This window comes from Cornus florida, unplaced genomic scaffold (assembly GCF_030987335.1).
Source record: "Cornus florida cultivar Cherokee Brave unplaced genomic scaffold, ASM3098733v1 CherokeeBrave_3.0.0_Hap2_Chr10, whole genome shotgun sequence".
In the NCBI taxonomy this organism is placed as follows: domain Eukaryota; kingdom Viridiplantae; phylum Streptophyta; class Magnoliopsida; order Cornales; family Cornaceae; genus Cornus; species Cornus florida.
Genome location: NW_026775580.1, coordinates 110,293,325 through 110,318,206, shown reverse-complemented (window position 1 = coordinate 110,318,206; position 24,882 = coordinate 110,293,325). Strand labels below are relative to the sequence as shown.

The 24,882-nt window shown below is 42.6% G+C and overlaps 2 protein-coding genes across 4 annotated transcripts; one reads left to right on the top strand and one right to left on the bottom strand.

Moving 5' to 3' along the window:
• The first annotated feature begins 250 nt into the window (after positions 1-250).
• On the top strand, positions 251-6,597 carry LOC132277052 (uncharacterized). The gene is made up of 6 exons (XM_059778763.1): positions 251-2,391; positions 3,083-3,516; positions 3,655-3,816; positions 4,565-4,640; positions 4,784-4,939; positions 6,200-6,597. The coding sequence occupies exons 1-6, from the start codon at positions 559-561 to the stop codon at positions 6,338-6,340; spliced, it is 2,802 nt and encodes a 933-aa protein (XP_059634746.1). The 5' UTR covers positions 251-558; the 3' UTR covers positions 6,341-6,597.
• A 577-nt stretch (positions 6,598-7,174) lies between these two features.
• Positions 7,175-24,349, bottom strand: LOC132277054 (uncharacterized). 3 transcript variants are annotated; one of them, XM_059778764.1, is made up of 8 exons: positions 24,144-24,349; positions 23,866-23,996; positions 10,414-10,911; positions 10,178-10,315; positions 9,773-9,907; positions 9,038-9,085; positions 8,523-8,956; positions 7,175-7,950 (listed from the first exon to the last, which is right to left on the bottom strand). In XM_059778764.1, exons 2-8 carry the CDS (start codon positions 23,930-23,932, stop codon positions 7,336-7,338), a joined length of 1,935 nt encoding a protein of 644 aa, XP_059634747.1. In that variant the 5' UTR covers positions 23,933-23,996; positions 24,144-24,349; the 3' UTR covers positions 7,175-7,335. The 3 variants fall into 3 exon arrangements, with proteins under 3 accessions (XP_059634747.1, XP_059634748.1, XP_059634749.1); XM_059778765.1 differs by having other exon boundaries at positions 23,866-23,985; XM_059778766.1 differs by lacking the exon at positions 9,038-9,085.
• Between the last annotated feature and the right edge of the window lie 533 nt (positions 24,350-24,882).

Here is a 24,882-nt window from a genome sequence, read left to right as displayed (position 1 = left end):
AACTACATATTGGTCTTTCCATCTAAAATTTTAAAAATTATAAGGTGATAGTACCATATAAAAACCTTTTTTTATTCTTTAGACTGATTTATTTAACACATAATTCTAATAAAAAGGTTGTTATTCGGATAAGTTCAAGTGTTAGTTGAATTCTTAGAAAAATATAAATTAAAATTAATCAAATTAAAATTTTAATGGGCATTGGAGAATTGGTAGAGCGATTTCGTGTGCTCATGTTCGAAAAAAAAAAATTCAATGGCTCCATCAGTTGGACAGAGAATTAATAAATGGGTGCTGATGCTCTCATTGATTCAATCAATATGCACCTCCTGATATGTAGAGAGTCAAAGTGCCCCACGGTTGCAAGTTGCAACCACACGCACGCACACACCCCTTCCTTTGGCGGGAATATGTAGGCATCCCATCAGACGTATCAAGAAAGCTTCTTTCTCATATATTTCCTAATAAAAACGAAACACACATCCCGCCGTCACCGACCACTGCAAACACTCTCTCCACGCACTCTATCTACACCATTTGTCTAACCGTCGTTAAACAATGACGGTTTTAAGGTCCCGTGTAGTCCCAAAAGTACAATCTCAATCCACTCACAAAACCCTCAAAAAGGGGGAAATCGAACCTGCGACCCCTGTGAAAGCCCTAGAACCCTCGAGTCATCAATCTCCTTCCACACCGAATTCGAGCCCTTTGTCGGAAACCCCATACCTCAAAGGGTTTGGTCCCGATTCAATCTCGTCCTCTGGAACCATCCGGAGAAGGAGTCTTCGTCTTGCTTCAAAATCCAATTCCAACTTGATTGTCGAAAACGTTTCGGTTTCCAATCGAAAAAGATACAGCCGCGCTGCTGAAAGTAGTATGGATTTCGACAGTGAATCTGATTACGGGAATGTTAAAAACGAGAGTGTGGTTGAACAAGATCGAGTTTTGGATTGGGAGGCGAAGAAAGTAAGGGTTTCTGATCAAGATTGCAAGGCGATTAGGGTTTCTGGAGAGTTGGGTGTTGTAATCGAGGGTGAACAAGCTGAGTTCAAAGTTGATTCAGTGTCTAGAGATTTGGGTAACTCAGGTTCGACAGGAAGTTCTAGCCGATGGAGCAACAGAATCCAGAGTGTGACAGAGAGGAAAGGGAAGAGAAAATTAGGTCCTAATATTGATTCATTGGTTTCGGAATTATGGGTAGAGGATGAAGGAGGCAAAGGGTTTTTGAGTTTGCGATCAGGAATGAAAATTGCAAAGATGGAAGAAATCAATGGTGACGATGGTGGTGCCTTAGTCGGAGTTGGGAGTGATGATGGTGAGAAATCAGTCCATAAGAATGAGGGAGAAAGGGAATGGGAAAGGGAAAGGGAAACTGGCAATCTTAAAGGCAGGAGGAAGTCCTCAAGAGGAGAGAAAGGGAAAGGGAAACTGGTTAATGAGTCCTTGGTATCAAATATTGTTGATACAGTGGATTTGGATTTGAAAACCGAAGCTGAGATATCAATTGGTCTTGGGGTTTCAGACACTGTCCGTTTGCTTGATGCCAAGAAAGAATTGAAGTACCAAAATGCTGATGGAAGTGGTAATTCTGTTGAGACAAGAAGGAGACTCAGCAGGGAAGAAAAAGGAAAAGAGAAAGTGGTTGGGGATGGTTTGTCTTCGGATGGTATTGACGGGGTGAACTTGGAATTGAGACTTCAAACTCAAAATCTAATGGGCGATGTAATTTCAAGTTCTATCAGTTTGGAAGATAATGTAGCATTGCAGAGTGAAAGGCATGTTATAGAGACTGATACTACAATTGAAAAAAACCATAGGAGAAGGCGTTACAAGGAACGCAAGGAACGATGCCGAGATATTGCCAGAAAAAATGCATCTCGTTTTGCTCATTTCTCTTCCCACGAGGAAGAGGAGAATTACGGAACTGATGAGGCTGAAGGAGAAATGCCAGTAAGGGAATTGGACAGGGAAATTGAGGACTGGCCTGGTCCCTTTTCTACTGCTATGAAGATTATAAAGGACCGTGAAATGAATATGAATGTGCAACAGCAGAATGTCTCATTGGACAAAAGCAAATCGGAACCTGTGATTTGGTCTCGCAGAAAGGATCACCAACGTGAATGCTCAAAGCCTTTGGTCCCCTCACTGCAAGAACTATGCATGAGAATTCTTGCCAAAAATGCAGATGCAATCACTTCACTTGACTGTGTCCCAGATGTTCTGAGGCACAAGCTCAGTCACTTGCTCTGTGATTCTCGTAGAATGAACATTCATTTTCTTGACCTCCTTGTTCGTGGATCTCCCACGGAGGTACGTGTGAGGGATTGTTCATGGCTAACGGAAGAACAGTTCACGAGGACCTTTGAAATGTGTGACACCAACTACTTGACGGTACGATTTTGTATTCTTTTTCTTAAACAAAGATTGCATTTGTGGATTGTATATTTTCTTTTTGCTAAGTTATATGCATTGGATATCATGAAGTGGCTTATGATTAGTATTGCAATAGAATGGGTTCTGACTAAGGCCCCTACAGTGACTGTTTTAATGGAGGAGTGATTATCACCTGTTTGACTTCTCATTGCATTAGAATATCTTGTCAGTAAACTGAATTGGTTGACGTTTGTATCTATTGGTCCATGCTGGTGCTTTGGCATCAGAATTGTAATGCCAGCCATTCGAGCTTTGGTATACATTTTTAGAACTTGTCTTCTTGATAATTGCACTTCCCTTGATATCCTGTTCTGGCCATAAACAACTCTGAACTCCAGGTGTAATTTATGTATTTATTTTTTCATAACTAACAATTCTACATCCTGAGGTAATTCTGCACCTATTGCTGAGTCTATATGGAAATACATGTTTCCATTATAATCTTTCAAAATTCTATCAGAGTGTCTTGCCAAGTTGGCAATATAGACAGTTTTAGATCCGTTAAGTTTGGAAGAAGGAATGTCTTCTTACTCATTTGGGTGTCATTAAACTAATTGGCACTCATTGATTTGTGTGTTGTGATAGCCTCTTATCTCTTAGTAATTCGAATAATTTTCTGAAGCTAATTTTTTTGGTTTTGTGGGATCAGGTACTGCAACTTGACCAATGCGGTCGATGTATGCCAGATTATATTCTGTGTGATACCTTAGCTCGTTCATTTAATAGCCTGCCTGCATTAACTACTATATCGTTGAAAGGTGCATGCCGTCTTTCAGATGCAGGATTAACTGCACTTGTTTCTTCTGCTCCTGCTTTAAGATCTATAAATCTTGGTCAGTGCTCCCTTCTCACCTCAAGTGGTATCAACATTTTACCGGACTCATTGGGATCAGCTCTGAGGGAATTGTATTTAGATGATTGCCAAAGCATAGATCCCATGCATATTCTGCCTGCACTGAAGAAGCTAGAACACTTGGAAGTGTTGTCACTAGCCGGCATTCAAACTGTTTGTGATGATTTTATTCGTAAATTTGTTATTGCACGTGGTCTGACTATGAAGGAGCTTGTTTTAGCTAATTGCGTGTAGGTATCCTTAACATATGCCATGCAAGATGTCATGTAACTTTCATTGTGATTATATTATCTTTTCAAGGTCATCATGTAGAGAATTGTTTAATCATACTACATTCATTTATGTTGGGTGTTTTGAATTTGGTGCAGGAACTTGACTGATTCTTCTTTGAAAGTCATTGCGGAAACTTGTCCTGGATTATGTTCGTTAGACCTCATGAATTTGTGTAAATTGACAGACTCTTCTATTGGATATCTTGCAAATGGTTGTCGAGAAATTCAAATACTAAAATTATGCCGCAATGCATTCAGGTCCTTTTTGTCTCCAAATTGTGCATTAGTCTTTTGGTCCTATATAGAAAAATCAATCCAATACTTTTGAGCTTATTTTTCCTGGGTATCACAGAATTTTGAAATTAGAATATGCAGTATTTTTATTTGAAACTAGTGATGGCAATCAAATGTAATATAAGGCAGTTTGCAGGTTGGGGGATTGGGGGTTAAAACCATGTGATGCCACCAGGGGGTGAAACTAGTAACCTTGTTACTGCAATGGGATCCCGCAGTCCAAAATAATGTCAACTTTATTGACTTCTCTAAATAGAATAAGAAAGATCCCGCAGTCATTTATTGCTAAACCAACATCCTAGTATTGCCCTAGTGAAAGAAGAATTTGACTATACTCAGTTGATTCACATGACCATTAAATTATATATATATATAAAAGAACACAAGACCAGCACATGACTAGGAATTAATGATAAAAAGAGAAAGGGAAAAGAGAAAAGAAGCAAAGCATAGATGAAAGTGGCTGTTGAGTCTTCATTTGCAGTTTGGTTGTGCCTGCATCACCATGTCTTGTGAACACGCACTAATAACTATGTGTTAAGAAATTCTGCAGATGTTCTCTGTTACCTATCTTATTATATATCTAGCTTTTTGTGTTTCTCCTTCCAGTATTATTGATGTCATTTCTACCTACATTGATTATTGCACAAAGTGTTGACACCCTCTAAGTGGAAAATTAACTGCACAAACTTTCCATGTGACATTATGACAGTGATGAAGCCATTGCTGCATTTCTTGAAACCTCTGGAGAGTTTCTAAAAGAACTGTCACTCAATAATGTTAACAAGGTACTAGACTAATAATTTCACTCACTTCTCTCTTTTAAGGATTTGGTTAGGATTTGTCTATTAGCTGGTTCCTATTTGATATCATGGTCTTCTGTACAAATATATTCCATCTTGGTCACTGAGGGGTAAGTGAATTTTTACAGGTTGGCCACAACACTGCTATATCACTTGCCAGGTGTTCAAAACAGTTGGTTAGTTTGGATTTATCATGGTGTCGAAATATTGCAGACGAGGCTGTGGGATTGATTGTGGATAGCTGCTTATCTCTGAAATTGCTCAAACTGTTTGGATGCACTCAGGTATTTATGCAATGCTAGATTCACCTCATATACATGCAAGTCATACTAATTTTGAAATTTCCTTGGGCTCTTGTTGATATATAGTAGAACCACCTTTAGATGCATATAAATTGCTTAATAAGAATCTTGTACAGAACATTTTCTTTTATCTTTTTTTTTTTTTTTTTTTGGGTTAAATGTAAGCCGCTAAAATTTTAGCTTCTCCTTGAATGCTTTATAGCTCAAGCGGTTTGAGCCATATTTTGCATATTAATTAGAGCTGTAACTAAAGGTAAGGGCGGGCTTAATACGAAATCTTGCTATTCCAAGTCACCTATGGATGTAGTTCATCACTAATATATATTGGTGATAGCATGATCTATAGATGCCAGATTAATTAGCATGTTTGCCGTATTTGAATTGGACTTCTGATGTAGGTATGTTTGTTCATTAGTACCATGAATTTTCACATGATGTTATACTTTTTGGTTGGTTGATATAGCAGGGAATTGTGAATTTATGTGTTCGTAACTTTAGTTGTTGATAAAGCAATCCAACTATGTAAAGAAAACTTTCTAATTTTTGGGGAATAGTTAATAAACTGGAGTTAGTGGACATGATTTTCTTGTATAGTAATGATGAGTCACTTCTTGGGTTCCCGAGTTGGATTTAGTTGTTTCTGACTACTGCAATAAATGAATGATTTGCCAACTTTATCAGTTGACTCTACTGTTTGCTTGGATCATGATTTCCATTGTGTTTTACATTTCATTTGAAATGGTACCATATTGTTACTCAGTGCATGAATATTTTTATTACTGCACAAGTAAGATATCTGTGGGATTAGTATACAATGTTTTTTTTCATTTTCTTTTATTACATATTCTGTGTTATGATTCCATTTTTCCTAATGGCTCACCAGAAGGAATTGACCTGTACCTTTAAATGCCATGGGAATCTAAATGGAATGATTTTATTCTTTTGGGACAGCCAGTTTTGTGCCAGTTTGGCTGTATATTGCAATGTTTTTAGCTTAAGATTGATGCCTCATATTTTGAAACACTACATTCAATAGTTTGTATCAAGTACCTTCTAGAATCTTCTTAATATGCTTGTCACTGTACAATGTCTCATTGTGAAGTCTGCACATATTGGTTTGTATTCGTTATCAACATTTTATCTTGTGTAATAATTTTTTCCTCTCAACTTGCTTTTTAGCTCAGTTCATATATGTAATTGCGACATTCAAAATGTTTGTTTGACATGGTGACAATTTTGCAGATTACAAAAGTGTTTTTGGACGGCCACTCAAATCCAGAGGTGCAGATGGTTGGATTGAAGATGACTCCACTATTAGAACATCTTAATGTGCCTGATTTTCTACAAGGCCCTCTGCGTTATTCTCCCATGTCTTCAGTCTGATCCCAGTCTGGTTATTTTGAGTCTCCCTTTATCTAGAGTTGCAAACTCTCCAGTTTGGATGGGATCTATTCCGTCAGTTTAATACCCTCTCTTTTTGTGCACTTGTAATGTGACAAGACATTTTTTGTGTTATCATGTTGAAGTGGAACAATTTAAGTGCATGTCTGCCCTAGTGATTAGCCGCATTGAGGATTTATCCACTTGCTTGTTTTCTTTATGGTGTTTGGCAAATATCTTATTTTGTTGAATTTGTCTTATCCTGCAGGGGAGGAGACTTCCTTTTATGTGGATCCTCCTCTATCACTATGAGAAAGTACAAAGTACCTGTGGATTAAAATCTTAAATTTCTCAGCTTTTTTCACTTGATCTACTGGAGTATGCATTCACTTTGCTTTGATATAAATAATAGTAGCATCTTACCGCCAAAAAGCAGAACTCATTATCTCTCTCAATGAAAGATAGGAATCTGGAAGCGTGGGTGTTGCAACTTGCATACTTAAACTCATTTTAAAGAATTGAGGGATTGGAGATTACTGTTTGGGATTGAATTATATAAAAAGAGGAAGAAGAAGAAGCTCGGCTTTGCTCACGTGTGAGGGAAGAAGGGGTAAAATGGCTTAAATACGAGGGTAAACAAGTGCAAGAGTATAAAATGTGTCATAAGAGGGTATTTAGGTCATAAAAAAATGTTGTTATGTGCATGTCACGCGCACTTAACGGTCGACGGCATTAGCTCGAGGGGAGGTAAATTGCAACAACACTCAAAAGTTAAGCATACAATCTGCAACAGGGGTATTTAGTGCACACTTTTAGGCACACTGACCAATGTCTCACTGGAAACAACAAACAAAATACACTTGAACATGACCTGTTGGAATACAACGTGAAGATATTCACTTGAAAATAAAAATGACAGTTAATTCACACTGTTTTTGATAAAGTACAAAATACCTGTGGATATAAAATCTCAAATTTCTCAGTCTTTTCTGCTTGATCTACTGGAGGATACGTTCACTTTGCTTTCGAAAAATGCCCGGGCTATATGTGGACTTGATCATATCCACAAGAAGTGGAAATTGCAAGGATATAAATAAGGTGATTGGTAGACAGGCCATTGCGGCCACTGGAATAAGAACCCATGCTTTCTTATGGCCAAACACAAGAAAGATTGTTACGCCGAAGGTGATCATCAGGAATGTTATAGAAAGAAATAAGGTTACAAGACCAATGATTAACCTCTTGGGCAGGGCATAGAGAAAATCAACTTCTGCATAGCGAGAAGTGAGAATGGACAAGAACATCAATATTGACGAGAGAGATGAGAAAAGAGAAATTGCATCTGATATGGCAAAGATTATAAAGCCCTTTTCTTTTGAGAAAATTGGGATGCCACTATCGCTATTGTTGCCTCCAGGTACTGTAATGGCTGCTGCAAATACTACAGTGGCAATAAGTGCTGCTGCAACAGTGCATGAAGTTGCTGTTTCTTTCATCCATTTTTCTCCTTCCTTGACCAATTCATTGTGTGCCTCAGTAAATACCATTGCAGGTGTCTTCCCCTTAGAGTTCATCACTTCTTTGTGTGGAGGCAGTACATACTTCTCCACTTCCTGAAATAAAGGAGGTTAGTCAGGAATCAGAGAGCAATTTGCTCTGCCTTTAGGATCACCCAAACGGACACACACACACACAAACCGACCAGATTGGGTGGGTTTGATTTGCTGGAGGTCTAGGTTTTGACATTCTAAGTCCTGTGTGAGAAAAAGTAAAAAAATTCTTTGATCAGTTAATATGTTAGCCCTCTCTTTAGTCTCCCGCTCACCCATACCATCCAGCAAGAATAAATCTGGTGGTGTTAGCCTAAAAAAACTAACCAATTGGCACCCACCTTGTTTGGTCGCATTTAGAAGCTCAGATACCCTACTAAAACACCTGTCTAATCAGATGAGTATTAAGAAGCTATTTACTCTCTTAAACTTGGAGCAGTGAAGCTACTAGATGACACCCCACAGATGGTGGGTTTCAAATATTTTCTTAGTTAGACATAGTACTGACTAGGAAGGATAGGCTCACTGGAACTATTTTTCCCTATAGCTTTAGAAAAATAAGGCCTATAAATATACTTCAAAACAAAAAGAAATGTATCACTTTTTTCTTTTCACCCCAGAAAGAAAAATATTACCTTAAACCATTGTAATTCCCGCTGCATCTGTAGGGCCGCGCCAGAAACAAGATTGAGTTTGGGTTTTGGTGCCAAATTTCCAGCCAGATGCAAGATATTATTCTCGGATTTGTCAGTGAACATTGATAAGAATTGTGTATACTTTCCCATTTGGTAGACGAGGTTGAAAACATTTTCATGTCTATTTATAACTGCAAGATGGAACAGCACATGGTTCTCTTTGTCCCCAAAAGAAATTGCAGCAGGAAATGACTCTACGATCTCTTCTACGAGTTCATGAATTCCAAACTCTACCCCCAAAAGGAATGGCTTTCTCAATATCAAGGATGCTTTTTTGTTATCCAAACTAATGACTTCCGTGCAAAAGCATTTGATAAGTTCAAGTGCTTGATGATGCATCAATTTTGTTGCTCGGATATGCTTGATCTGTGGCACTGCATTAATGCATTTAGAATTAACTCAACCTACATTTAGTTTTAATATGTCTAGTTAAAGTGGCACTTAGTATCCAATACCTAATATTTCGATGACTTTCCAGAGCTTTATATGCAAATTTTGACATGCTGCAAAATGATAAAACCAATCAAGAATAAAAAGAAGGGTACCAGAGGAGATGCTAAATCTTATCAATTTGCTATATCAATCATTGTGGCAAAGGCAATTGGGACACAAGTGGCAGAAACTCAGGAAGCATGAAAATGAAATTTAAAAAAAAAATAATAAAAAATAGAAGTGTCAAGAAGAAAAAAACTGGATTTTGGCCTGTCAGCGTTTAGTAAGAAATAATCTCAACTAGAACATACAGCACTGAAAGTAACATAGAGAATTTCTATATTCAGAAAAATCTCAAACCATATCCAACTCAATCAACACGCTTTAGTAAATTTTTCATTTAAATTCCTTCATTTATCAACTTAAAGGAAGAAAAACAAAAAGGAGAGAAATTTACTTTTGAGTTTTTTCTTTTTTTTTTTTCCTAGGCAGATTTACTATTGAGTTTGCAACAGTAAAAAAGCTAAAGTTCCAAAATCGAGTAAAATAAATTAACAAATTCAATACACTAGAATTTTCTTTTTTGGTTTTTGTGACCATGGTTTGTATACAATTGTGTTCATGTAATTATTTTGCATGATATTTGTATGTTCTTTTACAGTCAAAGTTCAGAACTTCAAACATTTTTGCTTTTCAGCCAGTTTCACACTAGCATGCCCCATTTCAAGGAACTGGAAAACAGGGACTCTTTTACATACCAGAAAGGGAGTGGTTTCCTCCAAAGAATTGAGAGCAGCAGCTCATTTGTACACACACTTGAGAATAATCAGCTGGGTTCTCCGTGTCTCCTCCACTTTGACGGTCTGAGAAATTTTCCAACTTCGCAGGAACACCTAGAAGACATAACAAAAGATAAATAAATGTAATTTTACTCATAAGTCATAACACATACTCTTACTCATCTCACAACCAGGACTTGAACCCTTTTTTCAGGAGTGGGAGGATTTGCCACTTAAACTAACAGCCCGTGGTAGTTTCAATTGTTTGAAGAATGCTTGATATATTATTATATGATATAAATAGAAAAAAGAAAAGACAATTCTTTTAGTACCATAAAAGACACAGAAAAAGAATATGAAATGGATAACAGAGGAGAGTCTAACGAGCATAAATTAACTGTTGCCAACAGTTTAAACGACTTCCACTAGGGAATGCAGAAGGTTTTTGTGCTAGTGCAATCAAAGGAGATGGATGACCCCGTGCCAAATTAGGATAGCGCTGGAGCAGATGTAGAGCGACATCTGTAGCATTGATTTAAAAAAATCAAAAAATTTGTTAGAATAAATCTAAATTTTAGCAGGATTTGAGAATTAGTAGCCTTCTGATAATAAATGCTCACCATATAATCCGCTAGTTATCAATGAACTCATAAGCATAGAACCCGGTTCATTCTCAAATGGTTTTGGCTCCATCTCTTCTCTGGTGATAGTCAATAAACACAAAATCATATTCCTGTGGCCAACCATAGCAGCAAAGTGGAGAGGTAGTTGTTTAACATTGTTCCATTTATTAGGCAAGTCTGGGTTTTTCTTCACTAATAACTTGGCTGCCTCAATGTTGCCGACTCCTGAAATTACGTGAAGGGCTGTGTCACCACCCGTGTTGGCCAAAGCCAGTGCATCCGGTGACATTAACTCCACCAGCTTCTCCAAAAAATGGATTGAATGTCCTGTAGCTGCCACGAGGAGCACCGTATCAAAGGTTTTTGTGATCTTGGCTGTGATTGCATCTGGATCAATCTCGAAAAATCTTCTGGCACTCTCCCAGTCGCCTCTAATTGCAGCTTTGTACAATGGCAGGTACCAGCTGAGATCTTTCTCTGCTGTCTTGTTTTCCACTGTCATTATAAACAGCATTTAAAGGTAGATGAATTAAGGAACAAACAAATTGTTTCGACTTATTCATGCAAATTGTTATTCTTTAAAATTCTCTCATCTTTATGTCAAAAAAGATCAACTAGGAAAATTAGTGCGAGGACAATTTCACAATTTCAATCCTAACTCATGGGGCTAGAGATGGTTGGCAATAAATGAGAAAGTGATTATCAATTTGTTAAATTATGTTGAAGTTTAGTGATAAGACATATTCACCACCAATTGGTTCTGTCTTGGATGTGTTGAGTAATGGCTTCTTTAAAAGAAATATAGGAATTACAAAAATCCCATGTATATATGATAGCAATGAAGTTTAGTAATGCACTAATGCAAGAGCTAAGAAGGGGTGGAACAATTTAGCCTTTTGATTGATAAGGGGGTTGTAGGTAGCAGCTTCACGTAGGTAGCAGCTTCACCTAAGCACTCTCTTACTCTCTCAGCATAGCAACTCACAGAGAGATCTCAAGGCCCATCAATTCTTGAGCAGTACTTTTAATATTGATCCTGGACATGACCATAAAAGTGATGGCAAGTTGCTTTATGGCAAAGGGAGGTGTTGTAGCCACAATATTGGAGTTTTGAGGAGTTGTGAAAGGGGTAGGTGGATTTCACTTGGGAAAGGTATTATTTGTCAATTAATGTTAATATTTAAGTTATAAATGATTTTTGCTTACTGATTCGCCCATGGATGAAGCCCATGAAGGCCTAAGCATCAACCATGAAAAGTCACAGTGTGGTTGGTTTGTTTCACTATTTTCTTTCCATATTTATCGATTTTATTATTGCACATTATCTTTCCGATTTTGACAGCTTAGTGTAACCATGAAACTAGGTTAGTTTGGGATCTTGATTTCTCAATTAAGATCATAACAATTAGTATATAATCGCTGGAGTTAAGTATCTAAACTAACAACTAGTGTCTTGAAATACACAAGGATCTTCAGAGAACAAGAAACAAAGAGAAAAAAAGGAACAAAAACCATAAAATCACAATAGACACAGCACTTAGTTTACGTCCATGGACAATCAGCCAACAGAACAAATCTGTTATGAACTGGAAAAGAATAGTATTCATGAGAAAAAGAATTCCCTACTTTACAACTAGGCTCAATTCATTAATCTCTCTCTCACGAGTCAAATCTAATTCTGTTTTTTTTTTTTTTTTTTTTTTTTTTTTACCACAACTAGGCGCTACATCACAACCATGCTTTCACTGTAGTGGCTACATTCCCTGACCAATCCTATAATGGCATTGCCTAACAATCTGTAAGTTTTAGGAGTACTCGATGAGTTGCTACACCATTAAATCAAGAGTTCTAGGGCCCTACCCAACCTCATTTGTCACCCAAAGAACTATGATGTTCCCACTCCCTACTAAAAGGAACCCCTCATTACACAAGTGGGTAATTTGAAACCATATTTTTCTGACTATATAGTACCCTTCATAGAATAGTTGTCATCCATCACACCCTTAAGAAAGAAAGTGGTGATGTTTTGCCAACTCTACTCTTCACCTTGATAGTAAATCATGCCAATCTATCTGATTAAGATAGGTGATCATATGTATGAATGCCATCGTATCAAAGCACTTACGTGTACCAATTCTTGAAATTTAAAATATCATTTCGAGTCTCTCCCCCCAAAAAGGGTCATTTGCTTCAGTCGTGCATTCTAGCAAACATCTTGTGTACTGGACCTATACACTTTCTTGGAGGTTCAACCAAGTCTGCTGTCAAACATCTTCCTAATCAACCATGGAGCTCTAATATCAATTGTTGTGAATTCAATTACCGGAATCAATAAACTAGTTTTCAGTTGGACAATTAGATTTTAGAGACTGCATTCTGTTGATGGTAGTTCGTGAGTAGGATGAGGAGATCGTTCCACGTAAGCCAAGAAATCTGAGATCAGTATCCAAGTGGAGATCCAAGCAACACAAAGGATTCTCTAGGTATGGAGATTAAGAAAGGGAAGGCCGACTTCGGTACCGTATGAGCTCGAGCTTATCAGAGGATAGCTATTGATGTGGTGGTTGTTGTCTTAAAGGCTGATTAACACCCCTATTTATAGTGTTTACCTCCTCGGTCAATGTCTTTTAGTCCTTTGGCTGAGCCCGCTCTTACCCAAAGGTTTGAGGGTCTCTTCTTCTGACGGATGAGACATTGACGGATGGGCCGCGACGCTTTGCCCCCCATTCAAAAGAGGTAATGGTGCTCCCGAATTAATACGGGTTTTATCAAACGTCTTTTGCAATTAATGCGTTCTTTATCCTTCCTTGCTCAAGCTTAGGTACGAGTGTTCTTTCCCCCTTGTGTTAGCCTTGGGCTGAGGCGAGCCCTTGGATCTCAGCCACCTATCCCCATGTCCTCAGATTCCCATACTTCAGGGGGGATAGGTCCCTTTCGAGGTCCTACCTTCATGACCTCGCAGGGTTCTATCCAAACTTTATCCCAAGGCCTTCTTAACCGAGAAGGGAAGTGCGTAAAACAGATTAGTCGAGGTCGCTCTTTCAGAGAGCACCCTCGAGCGAGCCAGGGGGGGAGGAGCCCATCCGACTAGAGCGGGGTACGTCCACAGTAGAGGAAGGGTAGCGACCCCTTCCTCGGCCAACAAGTTCAGTTATTGGATAGGTAACTCGAGAATACCTAATCCGCCGTAGACACGCCAGGTAAACGCTGGCCAGTTGTGCCTATGTTACAGGGGTGGTGTCACTTAATCAGCTATCGTGGCGTGGTCATCAACATTTTGCCCCCCTACTCGAGGTCGTCAAGAGGGGAGCTCAAGAAATCCACTAACTTAGTTTAATTTGGTCGTCATCATTATTTCTACTAAAGAGTCATGTCATTTCAGCTACGAATAGTCATATCACTTCAAGGGGTGGTGTCGCTTCGGTTTCTCGATCCACGTGTTGCTTCTTTATTGGTGTGTCAGCCTATGACGCTTGGGGTCTCGAGTCGCGTCCTTTCATTAGCCAGAGACGCAACGCTTGGGATGCCGAGCCCTCATTTTTAAGTTGTACCAAGGCATTCTTTCTAAAGGCACAAGCAACACTCATCCTCACTCGCCCCTCGCAAAAGCTTCTTATTCAAAGCAAAAGACAATGGCAGTTCGTGATGATGTCCCCGATGTCCCTCCCTTGAATGAATGGCGAGTTGCCCCATACTTTGGCCCGAGCGACACCTTTTGGGTTAATAGCGATGCACTAAGTGAAGTAAACAAGGCTTAGGAAAGCATACTCTTGTTCGAGGGAGAGCCTTACACGCTCACCGGGGCGCCCATTCATCCTAACTCGATTTTACGATTCAGGGTAGAGCGCGGCGACTTTCCTCATTCCAACGTTGCCTTCACGAGTTAGACTAGTCATGGACGAGGGTGGGAGTTATGGACAGACGCGATTCTATCCGACACCGAGTTCTCAGGAATTTTACAGACTTCAAAGATTACGGACGCAATACGCAACACCCGAGAGTCAACCATACCTCGGGATGTTCACGACCTCGCCCTTCTGCTGTCTCGATGGAGTCGAGATACCCATACTTTTATCACTTCTTGGGGAGAATTCACCCCTACCTTAGAGGACGTGGTGCAACTTATGTGCTTGAATGTGTTTAGTGAACATGACCCCAGCTCTTGGTCCATCCCTGAGGACGAGGTCAAACTTGCCTCCAAGTTTCGTAAAGGTGTCACCTCGGCAGGGAAGATAGCCTCGCGCTATCAAGATACTGGACTTCTTGAGGAGTTCTTGGAGACGGGCAAGAAGTGCACGTTTGTATCACTTCTACGCTATTATTTTCGAGATTTTCCCCCCCAGGGTCAAGAAAGGGAGTAGTCTTTTAGTGGACCGAAGTGCAGGGACTCAGCTCGCCTTGCCGCTTATATCTTATCATGGTTATCCAGATTTGTTTTTTTGGGGCCTCCCGATGATGGGCATTGTCCTGACCTCATTCCCCTGGCCGTCAGGCTATCTTATGGTAAAAGCTTGCCCTTGGCCGCGCTGTTCTTGGGTACTCTTTACCATGAGCTCGACTTGGCGCACGCCCGCATGGAGCGTTCCGTAGGTCGCATGACCGTGGTTTCTCCCGTCAACGCAATTTTCCTTCAGATGTTCTTGTATGAGCATTTTCTGAAGTATGGTCCTCGTCTAACCACGCTGCCTCTTGACAGCAGTTTGAAACGGTCTTTCCAGTGGCACAAACTTAGCACGAAAAAGAAATTGTCTGAGTTTATTGACAAGGAGAGTTGTTTCGTAGCTCGCCCCTACACCCATGGACCTCGCGTCGAGTGCTGCACGTCGAGGGACGGCATGGTGATTTCAGACAAGTCTTTGAAGCGTACTCCAGCCTTGACCATCCTAGCCATGACCTCGCCTGGCTATCTTCCCGTGCTTCTTCCCCTTCACTCGGGCGTAGGTAAGGTTTACAACCCTCACAGGGTGGCTCGACAGGATCACAACACCTATGCTCTAGGCTTTTCGCGCTTCCTTGATTCTGAAGAGGCAGAGCTCCTCGGGGATCGCCAAATTCTTCATGTGCTCTTTACTCTTAGGGTTGGGAGATGGGCTGTAAAGACAAGGGCATACTGGAAAGAGATAATTCTTTCTTTTAGGAAATTTGTAAGTAGCACTCCTATCCCTGTCCCTGCTCGAGCCTTGCTAAAGGGTGATGCCTCGTTTCGCACTTTCAAGAATACATCTGTATCCGCGCGAGGTAAACCTTGTGGTACGGCGGGTTTATTTCCTTTACTCTTACCAGCCGCAACCGCGCCTGTGATAGCCCTCCGTGCTACCAAGGCGCGCCGGGACAAACGCAAGGCTGATCAAGACATCAGCACCTTCGTTCCTCCAGCCGTTTCCTCAAAGCGAGCTAAGGTAAAAAAATGTATTTTACATCTACTTTCTTATCAACTCCGTGCTGATTAGTTTATTTATTTTTTATTAGGATGCTCCAAAGGCTCCTGCTATTGCAAAAAATCTTATTACTTCTTCCGAGGCCCCTCATTCGCCCGCTCGAGCTGGGGTTTCTTTAAGGACAAGATCTCGCGCTGCTCACCCAAAAAGAACTCACGCCCACTAGCGGTGTTCCTTGTGCTCCTGAAGCGGAGACTGGCTTGGCCATTCCCTTCTATCCTCTTCACATTTTGGCAAGCATTCTCGAGGACCTTGAGCGCGCGGAGAGGGAAATACTGTCATCTGACTTGAACCCCCCTCCTCCCTTGCAGCATGGGGTGGGCAAAGAGTTGATCCCTCTAACCCGCGGCTTGGGTAGGTTTGACGAGGAGACAGGGGAGGTTAATACCTCGGCAAATCCCGCTATGGGAATCTTCAATATCAAGAAAAGCCCAAGTCGTTCGCCATCCCATGGAGGTACTGCCCTTTCCTTCCTCCCCCCCCCCCCCCCCCCTATAAGTTATGCATTTTTTTTTTAAAAAAAAAGAAAAGGCCAAAGGGGAAGACCAACTATTGGCTATTTGTCCTTTAGGTGCCGAGGTGGCTATGTCTGATGCGGCCGAGGCTGCTGCTGGCTCGGAAGGGCATTTCCCTGGTCGCGCTGGTGAGGACAGCGATACTAGTTCGCAGGTCAAGGTTGTTCATGTGCTACCTCAAGAACCTATTGCCAAGTTACAGCAGATGGTAGATTCAGCCATCAGATCTCTTCCAGCTCCTGAGGATGATGATTTGGATGAAATGGAGAGCTTAAGTGCTAGTGATAATTCTTCCCATAGTGAGACCTCATAATCAAACAATTCGAGGCATGATATTAACCAAGCTGAGGGCAATGGTTCGATTCAGCCGGCACCCAATGAGGATACAACCGAGAGAGAGGTTAACTCACCAGTAAGAGGTCAAACTGAGGATCCTACAGGGCTAAACCAAGGGGCGGGTGACCCTTCGCCCGTGCTATGGGGTGGAATCACCGTCGAGGCCAAGATTTTGGACGAGGTTCAGGCTAAATACCCCCAGACCTTTGGGGATCTTGAAGGGATGTTGCCTCTGTTCCTGAAGCCCCTCGAGCTCCCCGATCCGGGGGTCGAACTGTAGCTGACTTCGCTCAGCTAGACTTCCAGAAAGAACTGCTATCTCAACTGGGAGCACCGCTTCTGTACCATACACCAGGGAAAAGGGCGTAGTGCCAGTAGCTCCTCTCGTGGTGGTACGGTATGCCCAAAGTGCGAGCGGTAACTGCTCGGCCCACTTGTCATGCTGCTCCTTTAATGTTCTACTCAAGATTCGAATCAGTGTCATGTTGGTGGCCTCTGCTTGCCCGTTGCCTTTCGAATAATAAGGCGTTGACTTACGGTAAGCCACCCGGTATCTTTGAAGAAGCGCGCGGACCTTGCTGTTGATGAAGGGTGTTCCATTGTCTGATACAATGACTCGAGGTACACCGAAATAGCATATGATATTTTCTTTGATGAAGTTTGCCACTACTTGCCCGGTTGCCGACAGGGCTATCGCCTCGACCCACTTAGTATAGAATTCTGTCACTACTAGTATCCATTTCATTTCTTTGGACTTGGGTGAAATCGGTCCTATCAAATCCATAGCCCAGGTGTGGAATGGCCAAGGCGCGTCCGTGGGGTACAGCTCCACGGTTGGCGCGTGAATGGCATGATTGTGGAGTTCGCATTCTCGGCATTTTTGGGTGTAATCTTTGCTGTCAGCTTGCATCGTGGGCCAATAATAGCCCCATTGTATAATGTGATTGTACAATTTCTTCCACCATTGGTGTTCATAGTAGTGAACCTGCTTCAAAACTTCACGGGCTTTAGCCAAACTGACGCACCGCTTAGCCTTTGCCATCAAAGCCTCGCCTCATTAGCTTGCCACTGCATATGAAGAATCGGCTTGCCTCCATCCTAAGTAGAGCAGCCTCTTCAGGGTCCTATGGGGGCGACCGATTTCCAAGATACTCCACATACTTCTGTCTCTAATCTTCCTCGACATTGGCCACAGACTGATTCTCCTCAAATAGTTCTCGGCAATTGGGGCATGCTTTCTGTATAGCCGCTGCCTCTTTTGCCATCGACGGCCAGTAGTATCCCTGCCTTTGTATTCTCCGGTACAAGCTTAATGAATTGTCGCCACATGTGTGCCCATGAATTTCACCCAACACTTTACTGGCCTCCTGTTTTCCAATGCACCTTGCCAGGGTCCCGCCAGGTGCCCTGAAGTACAATACCCCCAGATACACCATAAAATTTTTAAGTTCTATCAAAGGAATCTCGCCCACGCCACCCTTCAGCTGTGACTTGTAAGGGCCTCGCCAATCCTTATCCTCAGAGTCTGCAAATTTTGTGTCATACAAACACGACTCATTCTTCTCATGAATGCAGATGTCTATTGACTCTCCCATAATCTCAACTTTGGATGCCAAAGTAGCCAGGGCGTCCAGATGCCGATTAGCAGTCCTCGGCACGTGGGTTATTCGGAGTTCACTAAAATGACTACTGAGTTTCTAGATAATGGTTCTGTATGCCGCTAAAGCCGGCTCCTTGATAGCGTAAGAGCCATCCAGTTGTTTTACCACCAAGTTTGAATCCCCTTGCACGTGCAACGGTTTGATTTTAGTTTCCAGGGCTACTAGCAGACCCAGCACCAGAGCTTCATATTCTGCTATGTTATTGGAACATCCGAAGGTGAGCTTGTATGAAAGATTTCGGGCTTTCCCCTCTTCAGGGGTTAATACTACTCCCGCGCCGCCTCCTGTAAAGGTCGACGACCCATCAAATGACAAAGTCCAGATCATATTTTCATCTGCGCAACAGATTGACTCAAACTCGTCGAGGGGAAGGTCATCGTGCACCGACTCAAAATTTCCAGAAGGGAATTGAGCTATCAAATTTGCCATGGCTTGGCTTAGGATGGCACGAGGTGCTAGACATTGGATATCGAACTCGGCCAACATCAGAAGCCACCGCGCCCCTCGTCCTGAAATGATTGGTCACGAGAGCAGGTACCTCAACAGGTCACACTTGGTGATGAGGTGAATGGTATGGGCTAAGAAATAATGGCGGAATTTCTTGGCTGCAAATGCTAGGGACAGGCAATGGCGCTCTATCGGAGAATAGCGTGCCTCGGCACCTTGCACAACTCGACTAATGTAATACACAGGGCGCTCTTGGCCATCCTTTTCCTGGGCGAGGAGCGCCCCAATGGAGCGCTCTGTCGAGGTAATATAGAACCTGAGAGGAATCCCTATCTGAGGGGCTATCATGGTGGCTGGTAAGGATAGTAACCGCCTGAGACGGTCGAGAGCCTGTTGGTGTTCCTTACTCCATCTGAACTCGAACTTTTCTTTCATCAAAGCGCCAAAAGTATGTGTCACCTCGGCGAGCACCAGTATGAAGCGTCGTAAATACGAAACTCGTCCTACTAAACTTTTCAGCTACTTGAGGGATTCTGGTGGGGGCATCTCTATGATAGCTTGGGCCTTACTTTGCTCGATGTCAACACCTTGTCGATGCACTATGAAGCCCAAAAACCGGCCAGCCTCGACCCCAAAAGCGCATTTCAGCGGATTCATCCTTAACTTGTACTTTCGACATCTTTCGAAAACACTTCTCAGATCAGCCAAAAGATCACCCCGAACTTGGGATTTCACCACCAGATCATCCACAGAGTCCTCCATTTGCCTGTGCAACATGTCATGAAAAATAGCCGTCATGGCTCGTTGGTAAGTGGCCCCTGCGTTCTTCAAGCAGAAAGGCATGACTGTGAAATAGAAATTCCCCATGGGGGTGCAGAATGCTGTTTTCTCTGCATCACACTGTGCCATTCTAATTTGATTATATCCACTGTAACCATCCATGAACGAGAACATTTCATGCCTCGAGGTTGAGTCTACCAAGTTGTTAATTATGGGCAGCGGGAAATCATCTTTAGGGCATGCTTTTTTCAGATCTCTAAAATCAACACAAACTCTGATTTTTTCATTCTTCTTCTTTACTGGAACCACATTCGCCTACCGCGTAGGATGTTGAATTGGTTTGATAAAGCCGACCCGCAAGAACTTCTGTACCTCTTCCTTTATTTGCAACTCGAGCTCTAGCCGAAAGCTCCTTTGCGCCTACTTAACCGGGCATGCGTCCGGTCGCACATTAAGATGGTAAGCCACTACCTGAGGGTCTAATCCAGGCATTTCTTCGTATGTCCAAGCAAAGACATCTTCGAATTCCTTGAGCAGGGCTATCAGTGCCGCTTTCTCATTTCCTTCCAATTTCTTATACACATAGACCACCTGGGGGCGGCCGTCATTGGCTAGGTTGACTTCTTCCAGTTCTTCCTGACTGAGTCGAGCGGATTCACCTGACTCCATTTTGGCTCCCTCCTTAAGGTTAGGAGACTCTGCTTGACATGACTCCACTCGGGGGCGCGGTCTCGCCCGAGATCGTGCCCCCCAACACCGTCATAAGCGGTATGCTATTCTTCCGTCGGACAAACGTATCCTTTTGCAGACAGCTGGCTTCTTCTGGTTAGCAATCGCTCCTGGCATTTTCTCCTTATTTTATTGGTCAATCTCCTCCCACTTCGGTAGAGGAAAGGCCTTCAACGGCTGGGGTTCCTCTGTATCTTCTAGCTCATTAAAGAATCCAGCCTCCACCATATGAGACTCCCTTTTAGTAAATGGTCGATCGGAGCAACGGACCATTACTTGTTTCCGTTCCAGAACCCCTTCATGCACTGATGATACGAAGACGAGACAATCCCGAACTTATGCATCCAGCCTCGACCCATGAGCAAATGGTAAGAGGTATCTGAATCAATGACGTGAAACTTCACCGAACTTTTAAACTTTCCGATGGCTAGCTGGACCATCACATTCCCCTCAGTTCTCCGGATATCACTTCCAAACCCGGCAATCTCAGTTGGCCTTCGGATAAGTTTCTCGTCCGGAAGACCGCTTCGGCGAAAGACTTCCAAAGGCATGATATTGAGGGACGAACCATTATCCAGAAACGCCCGCTTGAGCTCGACCCCATTGAGTGAAGCCGTGACGTATAATGGCCTGTTGTGCGGAGTAGGGACACATTTTTCTTCCTCTGTAAAGACTATAGCCGACCCAGCTGACCTTTGTGATACAGGGAGTGACGCGATCGACGCCACCTCTTTGACACCTTCCTTCGCCGCTAACCACAAAAATTTTGTTATTTCCTTCTGGGTAACAGGAGAAAAATCCATCTTTTGGAGAATGTTTTTGACAGGAGCCGTTCCCAACAAACGAAACGCGTCGAGGTCATCTTCTTCCACCAGCACGACCTGGGCAACATCCTCTTCGACCCCTTCCTTACCAATTGCCATTCCAGATACCATCATCGCCACACCTCGATTATGCGTAGGGAAAGGCTCCTCCCTCACATCCCTGGGGGGAAGAATGAGCTCGCCACTAGCAATCCGCCTGTGGAAAGTATTTCGCAACGCCCAACAGTCATAGGTGGGGTGACGAGTATGCCGATGATACAAGCAATACTTCGGATTAGCCATTTCCTCTGGGGTGGGCTCGCGAGTCACCTCGGGCAGCCTGATGTCTCTATGTTAGATCCATTTCTTAAGAATGGTCTCCACTTCTTCCAGAGTGCATGGGAACGGCGGAGGGGGCTCATCCGGATTCTTCGGACGAGGAGCACGAGCTGGCCTCGTGCCCTTCTTACTGGGAGGCTCGTCCGCAGCTGAAACTTGAGGTCTACGTCTACCTCGGTACTCTTCTTGTGTAGCGGCCTGTGCACAAATAGCGAGGTTACTTGCTAAATGCCTCTATCAGGTCGGCGAAAGTGAGGAGTTTGAGGTTAATGAAATGGATTTAGTAAGACCCCTGCATGCCCTGTATGCAAATCTTAGCCAGCGCCTTTTCTTCATGGGTTTCATAACATTCCATAGCTCGGTCATGAAATCTAGGACATAGGTAAGCAAGTCCTCTCCAGGACCCTGAGTCTCTTTAGTCAAGGAGAGAGTAGTCACCCTTTCCTCTGCCTGCAAGAACTTCGATTGGAAAATCATGGCTAATTGGTTCCAAGTAGTGAGCAACCCGGATTCTAAATTCGCATACCATTTGTAGGCTCTATCCGTGAGAGTTTTTGAAAACTCTCTAAGTCGCAGAGTATGATCATTTCCGAAGGGCCCAAAGGCCTCAATAAACCGCACCACATGCTCTCGCGGATTCCCCTTCCTTCTATCAAACTTGCTGAACTTAGGGGTCAGATACCCCGAGGGGTAAGGAAGAAGCGCGATGGATTGTGCGTAGGGTGGTTCGGGGGCTACTTCCTGCATCAGCATATTCTTTTCGTTTCGCAACAGCGTTTGCAGATCCGCCATAGTCACATACGGCCACCGCTGCACAAGGTCCTGCTGATGTCCGAGCCCCTCCGAGCCCGCGTCTCTGCGACGAGCCTCCCTCTGACTGGTACTTGGCATACTCAACCTTGCGGGTGCCGTGAGAGGGGTACTAAAAAAGGTTCGGCAAGCCCGCGGCGGTGTATCTCGTGATCGCCTGTGTCGACTAGTGGCTCGCCTTACCTCGGCTGATGATGAGAACGTCTATCGCGCCAGATTGTCTGGGGTTGCATGCTCCCCAGTGAGCTCATCAGAGAGATTATCACCCGGATTTGCACCTCGCCGAAGTACTCCTCGGTCAGCAATCTCCTGCAGCAAGGTCACTACCTCTCTCTGGGTGCCTTTAAGCTGCTCCATTCTGTGCAACAACGCGTTATGGGCCTCGACTAAAGCATCAGGATAGATAATCCTAGTTCCGGGGAAGTACGACCCAAGCATACTTACAGACCCATCGTAGCCCTCGCCTAGGGCAGGGCTAGTTTGAGAGGGCGGATTGATCTTCCGTATACTTGACATATGTGAAGCGCTCCTCCCCAGCAGAGTCGCCGAAATGTTGATGGTAGTTCGTGAGTAGGATGAGGAGATCGTTCCACGTAAGCCAAGAAATCTGAGATCAGTATCCAAGTGGAGATCCAAGCAACACAAGGGATTCTCTAGGTATGGAGATTAAGAAAGGGAAGGCCGACCTCGGTACCGTATGAGCTCGAGCTTATCAGAGGATAGCTATTAATGTGGTGGTTGTTGTCTTAAAGGCTGATTAACACCCCTATTTATAGTGTTTACCTCCTCGGTCAATGTCTTTTAGTCCTTTGGCTGAGCCCGCTCTTACCCAAAGGTATGAGGGTCTCTTCTTCTGACGGATGAGACATTGATGGATGGGCCGCGACCCTTTGGCCCCCAGTTAAAAAAAAGTAATGGCGCTCCCTAATTAATACGGGTGTTATCAAACGTCTTTCGCAATTAATGCGTTCTTTATCCTTCCTTGCTCAAGCTTAGGTACCGAGTGTTCTGTCCCCCTTGTGTTGGCCTCGGGCTGAGGCAAGCCCTTGGATCTCAGTCACCTATCCACATGTCCTCAGATTCCCATACTTCAGGGGGGATAGGTCCCTTTCGAGGTCCTGCCTTCATGACCTCGCAGGGTTCTATCCAAACTTTATCCCAAGGCCTTCTTAACCGAGAAGGGAAGTGCGTAAAACAGATTAGTCGAGGTCGCTCTTTCAGAGAGCACCCTCGAGCAAGCCAGGGGGGAAGGAGCCCATCCGACTGGAGCGGGGCACATCCACAGTAGAGGAAGGGTAGCGACCCCTTCCTCGGCCAGCAAGTTCAGTTATCGGATAGGTAGCTCGAGAATACCTAATCTGCCGTAGACACGCCAAGTAAACGCTGGCCAGTTGTGCCTATGTTACAGGGGTGGCGCCACTTAATCAGCTATCGTGGCGTGGTCACGCATTCATAACGGATTAATGGAAAAAAAAAAAAAAAAAAATGATAGGATAATGTTCTTCAAAATGGGTATTTTCCATATGCAACAGAATTTAAGTTTACAATAGCATGGCCATCTGCAATGCCAAGTTCTGGCTTGTCAGCTTACCAGGCTCGCTGCTGATGGAGTTACTAGGATCGCTTTTCGGCCGTGATTGTGATGGTATACTTGCCATGCTTGCTGGAACTGGTCGCTCTATTAGTATATGCCCTTAGAGCCCTCCGTCTTCTTTACTTGCACTGATAATGTCAGTTCGAAAAAAAAAAAAAAAAAAAAAAAACCAAATGGTAAAGTAAAGAGAGAGACATTCTTTACTTGTTTAACAATAGAAGTATTGTTCTATGAGCATTGCAATATAATTCTGCTAAATACCAAAAAAACATTACCAGGATTGCGATGAAGGCAATGCCCGGACAGATCACTCACTCCTGTGACAAAGGCAATCTTTTCTCCGGGTTGATTTGTAATTATTGTTTAGAAGTATCTTCACAGTGAAGATGATCGATGAGACAACTGCGTGGAAGAAGAAAGGATTAATACCTTGCCACCTAAAGCAAGAAGCACCAAAGAGATACCAATCGAAACCTTCTACTTTGCTCTCACCATTCACCAACTAATTAAACTTTAGCAACACAACATTCACAATCAACTAAATTTAAGAAAATTCAGGTTTTCTTTTCCTTATTATTTCTAAAGAGTGAATTTTTTTTTATTTTATAAAAAATTAAAAATTACAGACCATTAAGGTGATATTATAATTACGAAAATGCATGTTAATACAATTTTTAAAAAATTAGATTTTATTTAAAATAATTTTTATTTTATGTTTTGTCTTAATTTAGCACACTTTTATTGTAGTATTAGGATAAATGCTAATAATAATGCCCCTTTGATGTTGTAGTGTATAAATGGTTTTAATTTAAAATTTGTCTTTTTGGTAACCAAAAAAGTAGTCTTTAGTAGTAGAAATTTGGTTCAGTTAAACTTTTAGCCAAAGCTAAAAATACACGTAAGTTTTATATGAAGTTAAGGTAGCTGTGGTATTTGAATTTTTTTTTTTTTTTTTTAAATAAAAAAGCAGGTTCACTTAAGAATTTAGGGTTAGAAGTGTCATTTTCTTTATTT